At 38.7% G+C, this 18,478-nt stretch overlaps 1 protein-coding gene across 5 annotated transcripts in view; it reads left to right on the forward strand.

Annotated features, from left to right (window-relative positions):
• MCTP2 (multiple C2 and transmembrane domain containing 2) overlaps positions 1 to 18,478 on the forward strand; it is a 257,190-nt gene that overhangs the window by 52,016 nt on the left and 186,696 nt on the right. For all 5 annotated transcript variants that reach the window (XM_054451318.2, XM_054451314.2, XM_063652994.1 and 2 more), the window contains exon 2: positions 13,158 to 13,690. In XM_054451318.2, the coding sequence (XP_054307293.1) occupies positions 13,226 to 13,690 (465 nt within the window). In that variant the 5' untranslated portion in view covers positions 13,158 to 13,225. The remainder of the gene's footprint in view (positions 1 to 13,157; positions 13,691 to 18,478) is intronic.

Consider the following 18,478-nt stretch of genomic DNA (forward strand, 5'->3'; position numbering starts at 1 on the left):
TTCCACCAGGGAAGTTCCTTAGGGAGCTTTTTATTGGGGGCTGGTCACAAAGGCACCTCTGTCTAACATGTGCTAAAATTCTAGACTCTCAGAAGGAAGGCAGATAATTAGCATAAACCAAGTTGTTTGCATACAGTTTGTGCATAGGGAGCCACTCTTATCACTTAGCGTGGTGGGGAATCTCCCAAAATCCAAGTTACTAATGCTAGGTAAGGGTCAACCTTGCAGGCAGACCTTTAAAAACTTAGCAACCTCAGACTAGCTAATTATGCTTTGCTTCACAATTTATTTTTTTGTTGAATGGTACATTAACTTGGTCAAGGCTCACTTAAAAGTCACTTACACATTTTATTGAATTCATTCTGGTCATTTCAGGGCAAGATAGTAACTGTAAGTATCTCATCAGAGATTGGAATTAAAGTAGATGTACAAGTGTCTGAATGTTTCAGAAACCCTAGCTCCTTCCTCCCTTTCCTTTTCTCCAAACTTCTCCAAGCACACTATAAGAATTTGGAATGATCGAAAAAGAGGTAAGCAGTTCTAGGGTCTTTTCAAATGACTGAGATTTCTAGGGGTCATACCCTGTCCCACTTCTAGTCATTAACCAGAGGAGATAGGATCTGCTTCTCTATTAATACATTATGTTTCCTTCCAAGAACATGGATGGTGGGGCTGAAGATTTCATCCGGTTCTTTTAGTTGATCTTAATTTTGAAGGGGTTTCTGTCCACGTGGTATAATTTTAAATAGTATGTCTAGTATATGAAATGATTCTCCACCTGTGATTAGATTACACATTCAGTAAAAAGTTGAAATGGTAGATAGGGAATCTGTGTTTTGGAAGAAAAGAGCCAAATTTCTCTTGAAAGCAGGGAAATGGTTTGTTTATCCTCTGGAAATGATCTAGAGAGAGCTTTTTAATGAAGGATAATCTCCTTTAGAAAAGAGGAGAGATTTGTTTTGCTACAAGCATAATTAAATGCACTAAGGTATATAGATTTTTTTCCCAGTTCTATTAAAGTGCAGAATAATCTGTCTATATAATTACATTTGCCTTTATCTTTATCATAAGGTAGGCATACACCATCAGATTTTTTACTATTATTGACCCTATTTTTATTATTCTTTTTCCCTCATGTTAAAATGACGTGATATGAAATTTCCTTTCTACTGGTAAGAAAAACAAATCTTGATGGTTAATTAAAAAAATATCCAGTAATGACACATTCTGACTAGTGACTGCTTGCTACTGTGTTATTTGGATTGATACTTAGATTGTGAGAGCCAGACCTTTTTGTCACATTTATATTAAAAAAGAAGTTTGAGAAACACAATCTGAGTCAGTGTTACTGAATAGCTCTAAAATGCTCTGTAAAATTATGCTGTTTCATTGTGAGAACCTCTTTCCTACCTTGCGGTTCTTATTCAGGTAACATTGCAGTATGAGCTCAATCAGAGATTTAGGGGCTGGTATTAAAAAGGTTTGTTTTCTTTTTCTGCTTGGCCAATTGCTAGCGGCCAGCTGGGGAGGATGTCTGGTTTAAAACCGTAATAAGTGAAGCTTCCATTAGGCTCCTCGGCTTGGGGCCATTTCCTGTAAAGACCTTGCTCTGCCATTAGTGGTCTGGAGAGGGAAAATGCATATTTTTGTTCAATAAATGAAAGCTGAAGATTACCAGGTAGGGTAGCATAGGGATCATGTTCTGTGAAGAGATCCTGCTCTTCAAGGGTTACATTTTAGCTTGTAGCCTTTTGAGTGTTTATGACAATAACCTATGAACTTGAGTCACGGTAGAAAATTGAACAAATATGTTTATTTTTAAATATCCTTCGAGAGGAAGCAAACAATAGAATATTCAGATAGTTGAATTTGTCTCAGCAGCCTTTCCAAACCTGACTCTTAGATTTATTATTTCTTTAAGTTTTGCTTTGTCTGGAAAATACATTGTTCATTGGAGAAGTAACATTTTCAGGCATAAAAGAGACCAAGCGTACATTACCTTTACATACTTTAAGAACACTTTTTTTTCTGGACATATCTTTTTATGTTTATATGTTTGTAATTCTTTATACATGGTTATTTATTCTGTTGTTTTATTCTGTATTTTATGCTGTTGTTGCTTATTCTGGAAAATATATTGTTCCGGGAAATACGCTGTTTATTGGAGAAGTGACATTTTCAGGTACAATAGAGTCCAAGGGTGTATTAGCTTTACACACCGTAAGGATCCTTATTTTCTCTGGGCATATCTTTTTGTGTTTATATGTTTATAATTTTCTGCACATGGTTGTGTACTACTCACATACTTGGAGAAACTATGGTCAGCATGCTTTGCAAAACTTAAATGAGTTCCGGTTCTGAATAAGATAGAATAAAAACCCTTCAACGTTTTTCTTCCACTGAACACAAATGTGAAATTTGAATGAAATATATGGTAAAGCTAGTTGAAGTCTCAGAAAAGTAAAACTACAGCTTCAACAAACAGGAAAGCCATTCTCCTCATTCATCAGATTGGCTCCTGCAGTTTCCCAGAGCCAACTGCTTACTGTCTCTATCCATAGATCCCCTGGGACCTGGGTCATGACAAAACTGGACCATTTATCCAGCGTGAATTTAATGCAGTCCCAGATCCAGATATTAGCAGTGGATCTCAGAGAGAGAGAAAGAGAAAGAGATGACCTCTAGCTGTGGCCCAAGGAGAAAAGGGAAGTCCTGAAGCTAAAAGGGAGGGGGAAATCCCCTACCTTGTGTGTCTCCTTTATCTCACTTTTGTCATGCCCCAGCTCCCCAACAGTCTTGTGGTGGAGGCAGTGGCAGCAAAAGCAGCTGGTGGGAGGAAACTGCAGAAGCAAAAATAATGGGTTAGGGAGGGGCATGTGCTTTCTATTTGGTAAAATAGAGCTATTTGGTAGCTCTTAGTGGCAGGGCCAATTGGGTTTCTAAATTTGTTTTGTTTTTTAAATCTCTCTGTGTCTTCCCCACAACCCTGGTATGATCATAGATGTAGGTTGTTCCTGATTGTTGAATGAAAAAGGGTGAGTTCTAGGATGCCAGAAAGTATCACAGGAGACAGCTGAGAAGGAAGGGCTTGGGAAATGATCAAATACATTGTGAACCCATGGACTCACCCATAGCCTGAACACACATGGATCTGACCCTTATTAGCGAACGAATGACTTTGAGAATGGAGTTAAAGGGTAGAACTCCACTCAAGTCCCAGACTGACCTTACATCCTATATAAGCAGGGCATATCTAAATGAACCTGCATAGCTATTGAAAACTAAACTGATATTGGAACCATAGCCAACAGAAGGTGGGCTGAAATGTATGGCTAGAAGCTAACCAGATCAAGTGCTTGCTAAAACAATGATATCAGCATCTTTGTAGACTTAAATAAAGCGGAGAGTTTTATAACATTCAAAATGTCTAAGGTATAATTTATATTGGTTTATGAAGAAATGTAAAATGTTAACTCACATGGGAAAAGGCAATTAACAGATGAAAATGAAAATATGACTTTAAAGGAGCATTGTAGAATGCTCAAATGAATAATCATGAGTCTTGAAATAAAAGTTAAGATAGAAACTATAAGCAAGGAAAGATGTGAAGTGGCACCAATGGAAACTAGAACTGAAAAATACAATAGCTGTCTGCCCCACCCATTCTCCACCCATCAAAAAACAAACCTCACTGTATGGATTCAATAGCAAAATGGGGATGACAGAGGAAAGAGTCAGTAAAACTGAAGATAAATCAATAAAGGTTATCCAATCTGAAGAAAGAAAAAGAAGATTGAAAAATAATAGAGTCTCCAGGATTATAGAACAATCACAAAAGGCATAATATTTGTACCACTGGAGTTCCAGAAGGAAAGGAGAAAGTGAGTAAGGCTCAACAAGTATTCAAAGAAATGATGGCTGAAACATTGATAGATTCAAGAAGCTAAGCTAACCCCAAATAGAATGAATCCAAATAAACACACACCCAGGCACATTATAAACTGCTAAAAACTTAAAGAAAAAAATACTGAAGTCAGTCAGAGCAATGATAACTGATATGTGGAAGAACAATGATTCAAATGGCTGAGATTTCTCACCAGAAATCATGGAGGCCAGGAGAAAATGGCACATCCGTTTTTCAAGTGTTGAAAGAAAAGTATAGAATTCAATATCTAGCTAAAATATCCTTCAGAAATGAAGGTGAAAAATATATTCTCAGATTGGGAAAAACTAAGAGAATTTGGAGGCAGCAGACCTGCCACAAAATAACAAGAAGGCCTTCTTAAGTAGATGAGAAATGGTACAAGAAGGAAATATAGAATGTCAAAAACAAGGAAATGCAAGTGAAAAATACAATAGCCTTTCTATTTTAATTGAATAGACTATCTTAAAATTTAACAGAGCATTTATTTTTTCGTGAAATTAAGTATGGCTTATGGTTGAAATCAAAGGTTAAACATGGTCTGATACAAATTTTCACTGTATTTAGATGTAATATATAAGACAACTTATTATATTATGGGAGAAGAGACCTATATGCTGGATGGTAGACAGGATAATCTCCCTTCCTTAACCCCAGATACCCACATCCTTATCCCAGGATCCTGTGAATATGTTACATTATGTGGCACAAAGGACTTGTAGATGGGATCTAACAGACTTTAAGAGAGAATAACCTTTGTTTTCCTGGTGGGCCCAATCAAGTAACATGAGTCCTTAAAAGTGGAAGAGGAAAACAAAATAGTGGGATGCATCAATGAGAAAGACTTAACTCACTGTTTCTGGCTTTGAAGATGGAGAAAGGGGTCAGGGAATGTGGGCAGCCTCTAAAAGCTAAGATCAGTCCTTAGCTGACTGATCAGCTAAACATGGCTGTAGATGAAAATTTAAAAAAATGAAATTTTGCTAAAGCTGAGAAAGATAAAGAAATGGATTCTCAACTAGAGCCTCCAAAAAAAAATATGCATTCTTGTCAGCACTTTGATTTCAGCCTGACAAGACCCGTCTCAGACTTTCTCAGAACTGAAAAGTAATAAATTTATTGTTTTAAGCCACTAATTTTTAGTTATTTGTTATGGGAGCAATACAAAACAAATGCAGGTGATCTGGTTTCTCTATTCCAATTGAAGTAGTAAAATATTAATTCTAAATAAAATGTGGAAAGTTAACTATACATACTGTAACCCCTAATCACTGAAAATTTATACAGAGATATAGTCAAAATCATAATTGATAAATTAAAATGGAACACTATCACCTCAACAAATGAAGAAAGGTGGGAACAGAAAAAATGAAAAACAGAATGAGAAAGAAATAATAAAATGGCAGACCTAAATCCAGACTTATCAATTACTATGTTAAATATAAATGGTCTAAACAAACCAACTAAAAGCTAGAGATTGTCAGACTGGATTTAAAAAAATGTCCTAGCTATGTGCTTTCTGTAAGAAACTCACTTCAAATATATTGTTATTGTAAGCTGAAAAGCAGAAAGGATGGGGGGGAATAAAACCACACAAACACAAACCAAAAGTAAATTAGCATGGCTATGTTAAAATCAAATAAGATAGGCTTCAGAGCTAGAAAATCATCAGGGATAAAGACAGACATTACATGTTGATTGAAGGGTTAGTTCGGGAAGAAGCTATAACAATCAAATGTGTGTGCAACAACAGAGCTTCAAAATACAGAAGCAAAAACTCATGTAACTGAAAGGAGAAATAGAGAAATTCACAACTATAGTTGAACAATTACTCCTGTCTCAGTAATAAAAGATCAGCAAGGACATAGAAGAACTGAACTATCAACCAACTGAATCTAATGGACATTTATACAATACTCCACTCAACCATAGTAGTATATACAGTCTTTTCAAATACACATGGGACATTTACCAAGACAGACCACATTGGGTGTCCTAAGTCAAACCTTAACAAATTTAAAAGAATTAAAATCATAAAGAGAATGACTTCTGGTCATAACTGAGTTAAACTGGAAATTAATAAAAAGATAGAAAAATCTTCAGATACTTAGAAATCACCAATATACTTTTGAATAAACCATGACCTAAAGAGAAAGTTTCAAGAAAAATAAAAAATAATGAAAGTGAGGCCAGGTGTGGTGGCTCACACCTGTAATCTCAGCACTTCGGGAGGCCGAGGTGGGTGGATCACTTGAGGTCAGGAGTTCAAGACCAGCCTGACCAACATGATGAAATCCTGTCTCTGCTAAAAATACAAAATTGCTGAGTGTGGTGGCATATGCCTGTAATCCCAGCTATTTGGGAGGTTGTGGCAGGAGAATTGCTTGAACCAGGGAGGTGGAGGTTGCAGTGAGCTGAGATCATGCCACTGCACTCCAGCCTGGGCTACAAGAGCAAAACTCAGTCTCAAAAAAGAAAAAAAAAAGAAAGTGAAAATAAAATATAATTTTACATAATACATGACACAAAGAGGAAGTTTCAAGATAAATTAGAAAATATTTTAAATAGGAAAAAAACGAAAATATGACATTTCTCATCTTGTGGCATGCACCTAATATGTAGCCTTAAACCTTATTTTTAAAATGAAGAAAATGCTCAAAGCCATAATCTAGGCCAGTGGTTGGCAAACTTTCTCTCTGTATGTTTGGACAGTAAATATTTTAGGCTTTCTGGGCCATATGGTATCTGCCACAATTATTAAACTCTGCCATTGTGCAAAAGCAGTCATGGCCAATATGTAAACACATTAGTGTGGCTACATTCAATAAAACTTTATGTATAAAAACAGGTAGTTGTATTGATTTGGCCTGTGGATTACCACCCTCTGATTTAGCCACCACCTTAAGAAAATAAAAAAAGTAAGACCAAATTAAACCTAATCAAGAAGAGAGAAATAAATCATAAAGATAAGAGTAGAAATGTATGATATTGAAATGGTAAAACAATGAAAATTAAAAACCTAAATCTGGTTCTTTGAAAAATAATCCATAAAACTGATAAACCTCTAGCACTATACTTACTGGAGAAAGATTGGATGCTTTCTAAGACTGAGGGGGAGAAAAAAAGAATATTCATTCTCACTAATACTATTCACTATCTTATTTGAAGTCTTAGTCCAATAAGGCAAGAAAAAGAAAAGGCATAGCATATGGAGAGGAAGAAATAAAAATACCCAACATGATTTTCTATGTAGAAGACCTAAAGGAATATAATAAAACCAATACGTAAATTTAGGAAGTTACAGGATACAAAGCCAATATAAAAAAATTCAATTGTATATGTTTATGCTGAAAATACATAATTGGAAACAAAAATGAAAAGCCATTTAGAATGGCTTTAACAAAAATGAAATACAAATTAACCTAATAAAACATGTACTGGGTATGTGTGCTAAAACCAGAGAATGCTGATGAAAGAAACCAAGGAAGACCTAAATAAATGGAGAGACCTGCCATGTGCTTGTGTTGGAAACTAAACATAGTAAATATGTCAGCACTCTCCAAACTGCTCTATTTATTGAAAACAATACCAATCAAAATGTTAGCAGTATCTTTTTTATAGAGAGTAACTAATTCTAAAATTTATATAGAAATACAAAAATCTAGAATAGCTAAACAAATTTGGAGAGGTCACACTACCCAATTATAAGACTATCATGCTTCAGCAATCAAAATGGTATTGGAATAGTTACACAGATCAATGGAAATGAATGATGAGTCAAGGTTATATACCTACACAGATGTAGCAGAGATTTTTGATCAAAGTACAAAAGCAATTCAGTGGAAATATTACAGTCCTTTAAAACAATGACATTGGAAAAACTTATTCACATGTAAAAAATGAACCTTAAACTAAATATAACACTATACAAAAGTTATCTAAAATAAATTATAAATCTAAGTATAAAATGTAAAACTATATTACTATTAGAAAACTGGGAGAAAACCTTTGTTAATTGGGATTAGACAAGGAGTTCTTACACATGACACCAAAAGTATATAACATAAAATTTTAAAAAATGGCTTGTTAGACTATATCAAAATTAAAAACTTTTACTGTGCAAAAGACACTACTAAGAATGAGAAGACAAGCTACAAAGTAGGGGAAATATTTGCGAACTATGTGTTCAACAAAGGACTAATACCCAAAATATTTAAAGAACTCTCATAACTCAACAATAAGAAAACCCAATTTCTAAAAGCTGTGTAAAAGTCTTGAATAGACAGCTTATCAAAGTAGATAAAAAGACAGGAAATGCATAAAAAGGTTTTCAACATCACACATTATTAGGAAAATGAAAATTAAAAACCCAGATGTTGATAATACTATGTATGTACCTATTAGAATGGCTAAAATGAAAAGTCCTGATAGTACTAAGTCCTGAGTAGGATATAGACAACTGGAATTCTCATAATTCTTGGCGGGAATGCAGATTGGTCTGTTAAAGTCTGGCAAAGAGTTGTCAGGTTCTTTATAAAGTTAAACATTCACTTATCATATGACCCAGCAATCTCACTCTTTGGCATTTATCCCAGAGAAGTGAGAACATATATTCGTACACAAAAAACCTATACACAAATGATTATAGCAACTTTATTTGTAAGAATTCCAAATTAGAAACAACCCAAATGTCCTTCAAGGGGTAAATAGATAAATTGTGGTACATCCACACAGTGGACTACAACTGTCAGCAACAAAAAGTTGAACTCCTGACATGTGCAGCAACTGGATGAATCTCAAAGGTAACGTGCTGAGTGAAAGAAGCCTGTCTCTAAAAGTTACATACTGCATGATTCCGTTTAGAAAACATTCCCCGAAAGACAAAATGATAATGATAGAGAATAGAACGGTGGTTTCCAGAGGAAGGAAGTGGGGGCCTGGGAGCACGTGATCCTATGAGGATAGACAGACCCCTCTGTGTCACGATTGTGATGGTGTAAACACAAATCTGTAAATGTGTTAAAATTATAGAACTGTGCACCAAAAGTGAGAAAAAAGCCAATTTTGTTTTAGAATGATTTCAAAAATAAAGTGGAAAAAGTCATTTCTTAACAAAACAAAGATGGTGAAACTGTTGGTTCCAGTGTGCAGGGGTTAGGTATATCCCTGCTTTCTACTTGGAATTTCTCTTGAATATATTATAATGTACCAGTAATACGTGCATTCCTACCAGCTTCACCCCCTCAAATAAAGGAGAGAAACTCTCTCCTGGCACAGGACAGTGTAGTGCATGGAGAAAATAAACATTTTTCCACTTAGACACATTCTTTAGAGATGGAACTTTGTTTACACCAACTCCTTTTCTCATTTTCTTGGAGATGTTTTTGGTTTGCTTAGATACAGAGATTACAAACCTCTTCATTTCATAAGAGGCTAATTCCCATTCCCAGTCTCCCTTCAAAATAGGAGATTTCCCTCAAAGGGGAATGTAAGCCTCTCCCCTAGGATTCCTAAGCTTTGATCTGCACAGTAACACCAGGGAGATTTGTTGGAAGGCAGATTCTTGGGACTCAGGTTCATTTTCTGTGGTGGAGGCCAGGACTGTCTACTTTTATTTATATTTATTTATTTTGAAACTTTTTTCTCTTTATTTTTCTTTTCTTTTCCTTTCTTTCCTTTTTTTTTTTTTTTTTTTTTTTTTTGAGACAGAGTCTCACTCCATCACCCAGGCTGGAGTGCAGTGGCGCAATCTCAGCTCGCTGCAACCTCCGCCTCCTCGGTTCAAGCAATTCTTGTACCTCAGCCTCTCAGTTCCTGGCATTACAGGTATGAACCACCATACCTGGCTAATTGTTTTTATTTTTAGTAGAGATGGGATTCTGCCATGTTGGCCAGGCTGGTCTTGAACTCCTGACCTCAAGCGATCCACCCGCCTTGACCTCCCAAAGTGCTGGGATTACAGGTATGAGCTACCACGCCTGGCCGGGACTGGGTATTTTTAAAGACACAATGTTGATGAGTCTCTTTGGGGTGCTGTAGGGAACCTCTTTGAGAAATTCTGTAGAGCCAGGAATTTAAACTTGTAATATATTTGTCTGTCTGTCTCCATCTCAATAGCTCTCATTACTTGTGTTGAAACACATATGGCTCCACCTGACTGTTTTAAGCATTGTACAGTATCCCACTGTGTGAGCACATCTGAAGTCTTGCTGCTCCAATGGAAATCACAGTGCTGCTTCTCTGGGCTATGCTCAGGTACACTTTATTTCACACATGTGCTGAGTCTTCATCAGCAGCCACTGCATGACATATGTGTCATTCCCAAACTTCGGTCTCATTGTTTTTGCTGAGAAGGTACTGGCCACCTTCTCCATTTTTGTGTTTTCCATATTTATTACTTTCTTTACAACAGACTTTTCAGTTATTTAAATATTTTCTTTTTCTTTCAGCTTTAGATTTTTAGTTCATCAAAATGTTTCTTCTGTCAAAAAGTCTATCTGTACAAGAAAATAGCTGGGCATGGTGGCATGTGTCTGTAGTCCCAGCTATTTGGGAGGCTGAAATGGGAGGGTCGCTTGAGCCCAGGAGTTCAAGGCCGCAGTGAGCTGTGATCGTGCCATTGCAATCCAGCCTGGGCAACTGGAGTGAGACCCTGACTCAAAAAAAAAAAAAAAATTCTGTCTGGTTGTAATTAGTGTGGAATTTGTATAAATTCTTTTTCTCAGATGTTTCAATTGCATTGTTTTAATTTCCACATACATGATAAATTTTTTCAAGACTCTGCTCTGTGTCCTGAGTCTCTCATAGTACCTGTCACATTGTGGGTCCTCTGGTTGTATTAGCTGGTTTGACATTTCCCATTTCTTACAGATTCCTCCCGGATCTCCATAGAGTGCTACCCTACTCTCCTTCACTAAATGCTAATTGAAGGAAAATATTGCTATATGAAAATAGAAGCAATGCCTTTTATCGTATTTGCAAGTCATGAGATGTGAATTGAATGTACTTGTGTATTGCTAATGTGAAATACAAGTTTCTGTTTAGGATAACGTTTTTAAAAGCTGCAAAAAAGTTGTAAAATATTTTAAACATTTAAAGCCAAAATGACCCAATACAAAGTAATTGAAACAATTTTAAAAGTAGATAACATTGTATTAAACATTTACTCCCTACCTAGCACTGTTCTAGGTCCCAAAGCACTTTCTGTGTATTAGCCCATTCAGTCCTCACCGCAGCCTCCTGAGGTACTTACTGTTAAACTCATCTGTAACGTGGGAATAACAATGAGACACAGAACTCTTACATAACTTAAGATATCCAAACAAGAAATAATGAGAATAATGATAGAGACAGCTTTCTGTGTTTGAGCACTTTAAAGCATCAGAGACTGTGCTTTCTACTTTGTGTCATCGTATCTGTAAACTAGGTAATCTCATCCCCACTGGGTGGGTGAGGCAATGGAGGCTTAGTGAAGTGACTTGCACCTGGTCCTACATCTAAGTAGAACACAGCAAATCAGAATTTTAACCCATGGAGTTTGTTTTGAGAGGCCAAGCTCTTAATCTTTACATTAGCTGCAGAAGACACCAAGTTCATTCTGGGAGAAGCTCTTGCCCATGCGCTGGTCATTAGGCAAGGGCTATAGAGACAAAGTCCTGACTTTCAGCAGGCAAATGGCTGCACGCACCCTGATCTCTGGCTCTCTGGACCGTTCTTCAGAATGATTAACTGTCCTCTCCTGGAAGGAGCTGGGGTGGGGCACAACAGCCAGGATCCTTGATTTTAGAAAATGTGTTTTGTGGAAGCTCTTGGCCTCTTTTGGCCTCAGCCAAATGTGGCAAAATACAAAGAGGCCAGTCTCAGCGGTTGCCCATCCTGTTCTTTTTCATACTGAAAGAATTTATTATGAGATATGTGACACATAAAATAAGGGTTATTTCTGCAAATTTGATTTTGATTTGATCCCTGATGAGTTCAACCTGTTATATCCCAAATCACCACTTTCCTCCACAGCATTTACCCTACTCTGTAATTATGTATTTACTGTATGTGTGAAGCATCCTTATCCCTCATAACCAACTGTTAGTGAGCGACACTTTCTCTCATTCACATTCTCAGGCTAAATCTCGGAAGCTTGCTTTGTTTAAGGGCTTCATTATAGGAATTTTGTCATTTCTTCTGAATAAGAACAAAACTCACATTTTTATAAATTTTTTTGCTCTAATCACCTGTATGTGAATATAAATTTGAAAGATACTAGATGGGATCCTAGTCGATAGGGCCATGTTTTTGTTCTTCAAAATGTACACTTAATTCTGGGAAGGAAGTTGACATGGTTAAAGCAGGGATCAGCAAGCCACAGTCTGCTGGGTTTGCAAAGTTTTATTACAACACAGCCACATTCTTTCATTTAGGTATTGTGTCTGTCTCCTTTGATGTCACACAGCAGAGTTGAGTAGTAGCGACAGACACCATCTGGCCCACAAAGTCTAAAATATTTAATAACTGGCCCTGCACTGAGACTGTTTGTTGACCTCCGGTTTAGAGAAGTAGAAAGTCCCCACCCCTTGATCATACTGAAGAACAGCTGCTGTTGGTGTTCTGGTGAATGTCTTTAGCTCTGCTTTCTCTGGGAAGGAAATAAGACAGTTATCTCTTAATGAAGCATTTTTTTTTTTTCTGGTGCCAACCTTATAATCTCATTCTTCGTTTTAAAGTTTCTACAATTGCTCTGATAAAATTCTTTTAGGCCGGGCACGGTGGCCCATGCCTGTAATCCCAGCACTTTGGGAGGCCGAGGCAGGCGGATCATGAGGTCAGGAGATTGAGACCATCCTGGCTAACATGGTGAAACCCCATCTCTACTAAAAATACAAAAAAAAAAAATTAGCCAGGCGTGGTGGCAGGCGCCTGTAGTCCCAGCTACTCGGGAGGTTGAGGCAGGAGAACGGCGTGAATCCTGGGAGGCGGAGCCTGCAGTGAGCCGAGGTCACGCCACTGCACTCCAGCCTGGGCGACAGCAAGACTGTCTCAAAAAAAAAAAAAAAAAAAAAATTAAAAAGTTCTTTAAAAATGCTTTTCCCTGTATTTATACAAGTCACCAATCAAATGTTGCAGTCTTAATCATTTATTGGAAACTCTAAGATTTTTGAGTCGTGTTTCCCACTTTGATGTGCCTTACTGCCACCAAGAAGGTTCATGTTCTTTTTTTTTATATATATATTCTGTTTTATAGGAGTCACTGCAGTTGTTTTCAGTAGAGGTGTACGCTTGAGAAGTGGCTTCTTGGGTCTTCATGCAGCCATGGATCTGGATAAACCGTCTGTTTGGGGCTCATTAAAACAGCGGACCAAGCCATTGTTGATCAACTTGAGCAAGAAGAAGGTGAAAAAGAACCCAAGTAAGCCCCCAGATCTAAGGGCAAGGCATCACTTGGACCGCCGCCTCAGCCTCTCTGTGCCTGATCTCCTGGAGGCTGAGGCCTTGGCCCCAGAGGGCCGGCCTTACTCCGGGCCACAGTCTTCCTACACCTCGGTGCCCAGCAGTCTGTCTACTGCAGGGATCTTTCCCAAGAGCAGCAGTAGCTCCTTGAAACAGTCTGAAGAAGAATTGGACTGGAGCCAGGAAGAAGCCAGCCACCTCCATGTGGTGGAAACAGACTCGGAGGAGGCCTATGCCTCTCCTGCTGAGCAGAGGCGGGTGTCCAGCAACGGCATCTTTGATCTTCAGAAAACTTCCCTTGGAGGGGATGCACCAGAAGAGCCAGAGGTGAGAATAGGGCTGGGCTCTCATTTTTTTTTTTTTATCTCTCTCTCTCTCTTTCTTTCTCTTTCTCCCTCTCTCTCTCCACCCCTCCCCTTCTCTCTCTCTCCCTCTCTCTCTCCCTACCCCTCCCCTTCTCTCTCTCTCCCTCTCCCACTTTCCCTCTCCCTCTCTCCCTCTCTTCCTCCCTCCCCTTCCCCCTTCCCCCTTCCCCCTTCCCCCTTCCCCCTTCTCCCTTCCCCCTTCCCCCTTCCCCCTTCCCCCTTCCCCCTTCCCCCTTCCCCTCCCCTTGGAAAATTTGGTTAGGAGTTATTTTCGTGGTTAGCTCAGATGGGGAGAATGTTGTTTACAAGAATTTAAATTAATGCAGTATTGATTGCACCCGGTGTTCCCATTAGTTTTAGGGTTGACCTCTGTGTATTTTAAAGCTATTACAAATGACTCTTCCAGAATACTTTAGGACATTAAAAGCCATATTGGATGAATTCTCTTTTATCTGTCTCCTGGCAAAGAAATTAAGTACATAACTTTTCCTGGAATTTTTTTTAAGTGTATGTTTGTCTCTCTCACTACACCATTGCCCAGTCATACCTGTAGAAAAACCATGCATATTATTACTCCTAAGAAGTGTATGAATGTATGTCCCCCTTTGACTGCCTTAGGATTTGAACTTCCTTCTATTTTACACCTGTGTGTGCATTCACCTGTGAACATGCATTCTTTTAAAAAAAGTTAACAAAACTTTAGTATTTCAATACAATTAATTAACCAAACATAATGATGACACAAATATTATATTTCTAGGGTGAATATAATTTAAATTCAATCCCCAGATTACCAAATCATGATGTAAGTGACTGATATAATTAGTTGTTTTTAAAAAGTCTTTCATTACTGACACTGAAGTAGGTTTCCATGTTGAAGTAAGGGGTTAATTTTTCTATGTTCCAGGTTAGTGTTACAATTGCATAGAAAACTGGTTGTTCAACTTGGATTTTTAGTTTCACTTTTAGAAACAAAACCCATTGCTTATTCCATGTATCAGGGTTTCACCAGGGAAGGGATCATGGATGATTGGAGGATATCATGGCCGTATTTGTTAGCAAGCATTACTATATTAAGACACCATTACCCATAAATGACTTTAACTTTTTTTATTTGGCATTACGTTTTATAAAATCCATTTCGTAAACCTTTTTTGACTTTTTAGTTATTTATAAATTTGAAATACATGTTTCTATTAAACAAAATGCAAATGAAGTAGATTATTAGGTCAGTATAAGGAAGGTAACATGTTGAGTTATATAATAAAGTTAATCTTCATCTTTTTTTTCCTGACCAGAAAATACAAGTGGGCTTCTTGGCTTTGATATGCTAACATTTTCATACTCAGAAGGAATTTTTTTGAAGTGACTGCTGTTAAATGATTTAGAACTTTTATTGTCATGGCCGGGTGCAGTGGCTCTCGTGTGTAATCCCAGCACTTTGGGAGACCGAGGCGGGAGGATCACAAGGTCAGGAGATTGAGACCATCCTGGCTAACACGGTGAAACCCTGTCTCTACTAAAAATACAAAAAAAATAGCCAGATGTGGTGGCGGGCACCTGTAGTCCCAGCTACTTGGGAAGCTGAGGCAGGAGAATGGTGTGAACCGGGGAGGTGGAACTTGCAGTGAGCCAAGATCGTGCCACTGCACTGCAGCCTAGGTGACAGGGTGAGACTCCGTCTAAAAAAAAAAAAAAAATGAAAGAACTTTTATTGTCTTTGTTGACTAAACAGAAATATTTGAATGCTACTCTAGGCCAGGCAGTGTAAAAGTTGCTATTGGAAATAGAGATGGGTAGGAAAGTGCCTCTGCCCTCCAACTATGTTTTTTTGGGAGATCTTACAAGCAGAGCATAAGAGGCAACTGGATATCAGAGCTGTCGTTGCAAAATGTTTCAGCCTGGTCTCCTGGCAGCTCATTGGAAGGAGGGGATCAGTGTGTGGAAAATGAGGGCATGTTATCTGTGAAGAAGTGTCCAAGTTGGCACAGAGGATAGTGTGCTTGCCAGGTGAGGAAAGCTGGTGATCACAGGCCTGAAGTGTGGATGGGTGCTGTTGGGGGTGATGAGTGTTTTGCTCTACCTGGATTGGAGGCTCTGGGAGCTTTGTGGTGTGATGTGTGTCTGGAAGGGTGGGCTGGTCCATGATAGTAGATGAGGGGTTGTTGGGTTGGCTATTTTATCTTCTCCAGGCTAAATGCAGAAAGCTTAGAATAGGCAGATTCCTTCCAGAATAGGTTATTTTGGATCATTTGATTTTTCCCTTTTAATGCAACTATTTTTTTAACCTTTGTTCTCAAAAATGAATCCTTTGCTCCTCTTTTTCTGACCTAGAAAGTACAAAACAAAGACCAAGACTGATTCTACTGTTCAGGGTTGAGGTTCTCGCTACTTGAGTGCCGTTGATTTGCTAGGTGGCGTGCTTGCAGAGGACGGAGGAACAGGAGTGCTGCTGATCAGACCCCTAGGATCCCTTGCCGTCTAGTTCTGCCCACCTCTCTCCTCACTGGCTCCTCCCCTCAGTCCTGCCTGTTTGGGTTGGGCCTGTCCCACTACCCAGTCTGAGTTCCAGAACTGAAGAACTTGGAGTCTGATGTTTAAGGCCCTGTCCCACTACCAGTTTATCACATGGTACAGAAGAGGGGCTCCCTTACTTATCTTCTCCACTAGGCCGTGTTAATTTGGAGGATTGGCATGGCTGGGGAGACACATTTGTCTTTGTCTTCTAAGAGTCTAGCTTCGTGCCTTGCACATAGCACATAACGTGTGCTCAGCTGATATTTGTTTAATACAGAAACAATGATAGCAACGTGTACATTCAGGTTACTTGGGTATTTGTTCATGTTTTTCCTGTGAGTTTTCTTTAGTTTATGATTTAATTAAAATCAACATTTGTGGTTTTTGAAAAAATACTCAATTTTATTTTATATGATAATTGAAATTAGAAGTTTAGGCAGGTGTAAACTTTTTAGCTGAAGTTTGATATTGATTTTAACTCTGAATTTATCATTTCTGCTTTTTTTTTTTTTTTAAACAAAGAGGGAATTCCTGCAGAATTCATGTCATCTGAGAGTTTGGGAATTGGTTCCTCTGTGTTTTAGATCTGGCTTATCTGTTTCTTCCTAGTTAATAGCTGGTGACTTTCTATACCTTGTGTGGAATAGGGAAGAAATGAAGAAGAAGGAAGGAGTTGGCAGGTGGCAAGCCTGGTGTACAGCAAGGACAATCAGATTTTTGTCCAGTGTTCTCAGTTTAACTTACTTTGTTTTTAGCTTTCCAGAAGGGTCAGTCAAGGAGTGAGCATCTGTGGCCTGAGGGACCCCTAGGGCTTTGCCTCTTCTGTTGTGTACGAACGCTGCTCTGGTGCCAGGCTAAGCCTGTGGCAGTGGGACAGGACCCCAAATATCAGCAATGCCTGAATTCTACAGTCACCTCCAGGCCCACCAGCATCAGCAAAGAAAGTGAAATGTTAGTCTACTGTTACGGGGAAATGGAATGATGGGGCAAAAGAGGAAAGTAAGGATGAGGGGCAAGGAAGCAGGAATGTGAGAAACAGGACAGGCAGAGCCTAAAATATTGCAAGTGCCAAATCCAGCTGTAAAACCAAAAGGTGAGAACATACGCTTAGAAGAAAGGATATATCGGTGGAAGAGGATTTAGCCAGACTCTCTCTTGAGCTCCAGATCCACACCCTACTGGATGTCTCATAGGAGCCTGGTTTTGACTTGTTTTGACAGAATTCACTGTCTGCCTGAAGAACTACCTCAAACATAGACCATGATTTCTTGGCAATATCACCATTATTCACCTAGTTGTTCAAGCCAAACACCGGTGAATAATGGTAGTCTCTTACTTTCCCTGCTTTTCATGTTCTGTGGGGTCTTTTGTCATCTTACATGTTTCCTCCTTTCGTACCTATCATATTAGTCCATTTTCATGCTACTGATAGACATAACGAGACTGGGCAAATTACAAAAGAAAGAGGTTTAATATGGACGTCTTACAGTTCCACATGGCTGGGGAGGCCTCACAATCATGGCAGAAGGCAAGTAGGAGCAAGTCATGTCTTACATGGATGACAGCAGGCAAAGGGAGAGAGCTTGTGCAAGGAAACTCCATGTATTAGGGTTCTCTAGAGGGACAGAACTAATGGAATATATATATATATAAGTTTATTAAATATTATCTCACATGATCACAAGGTCCCACAATAGGCCATCTACAGGCTGAGGAGCAAGCAGTCCAGGTTCCAAAACTGAAGAATTTGGAGTCAGATGTTTGAGGGCAGGAAGCATCCAGCACGGGAGAAAGGTATAGGCTGGGAGGCTAGGCCAGTCCATTTTCACATTTTTCTGCCTGCTTATATTTTAGCCTCACTGGCAGCTGATTAGATGGTGCCCACCCAGATTAAGGGTGGGTCTGCCTTTCCCAGCCCACTGACTCAAATGTTAATCTCCTTTAGCAACACCCTCACAGACACACCCAGGATCAATATTTTATATCCTTCAGTCTAATCAAGTTGACACTCAGTTTTAACTATCACACTCCCCGTCATAAAACCATCAGATCTCATGAGACCCATTCACTATCATGAGAACAGCATGGGAAAGAGCCACCCCGTGGTTCAGTCATCTCCCATAGGTCCCTCCCACAACACGTGGGAATTATGGGAGCTACAAGATGAGATTTGGGTGGGGACACAGAGCCAAACATACCACCTACCTCATATTCATTCTGTTCTACTGAAATC

The sequence above is a fragment of the Pongo pygmaeus genome, chromosome 16 (assembly GCF_028885625.2).
Source record: "Pongo pygmaeus isolate AG05252 chromosome 16, NHGRI_mPonPyg2-v2.0_pri, whole genome shotgun sequence".
Classification (NCBI taxonomy): domain Eukaryota; kingdom Metazoa; phylum Chordata; class Mammalia; order Primates; family Hominidae; genus Pongo; species Pongo pygmaeus.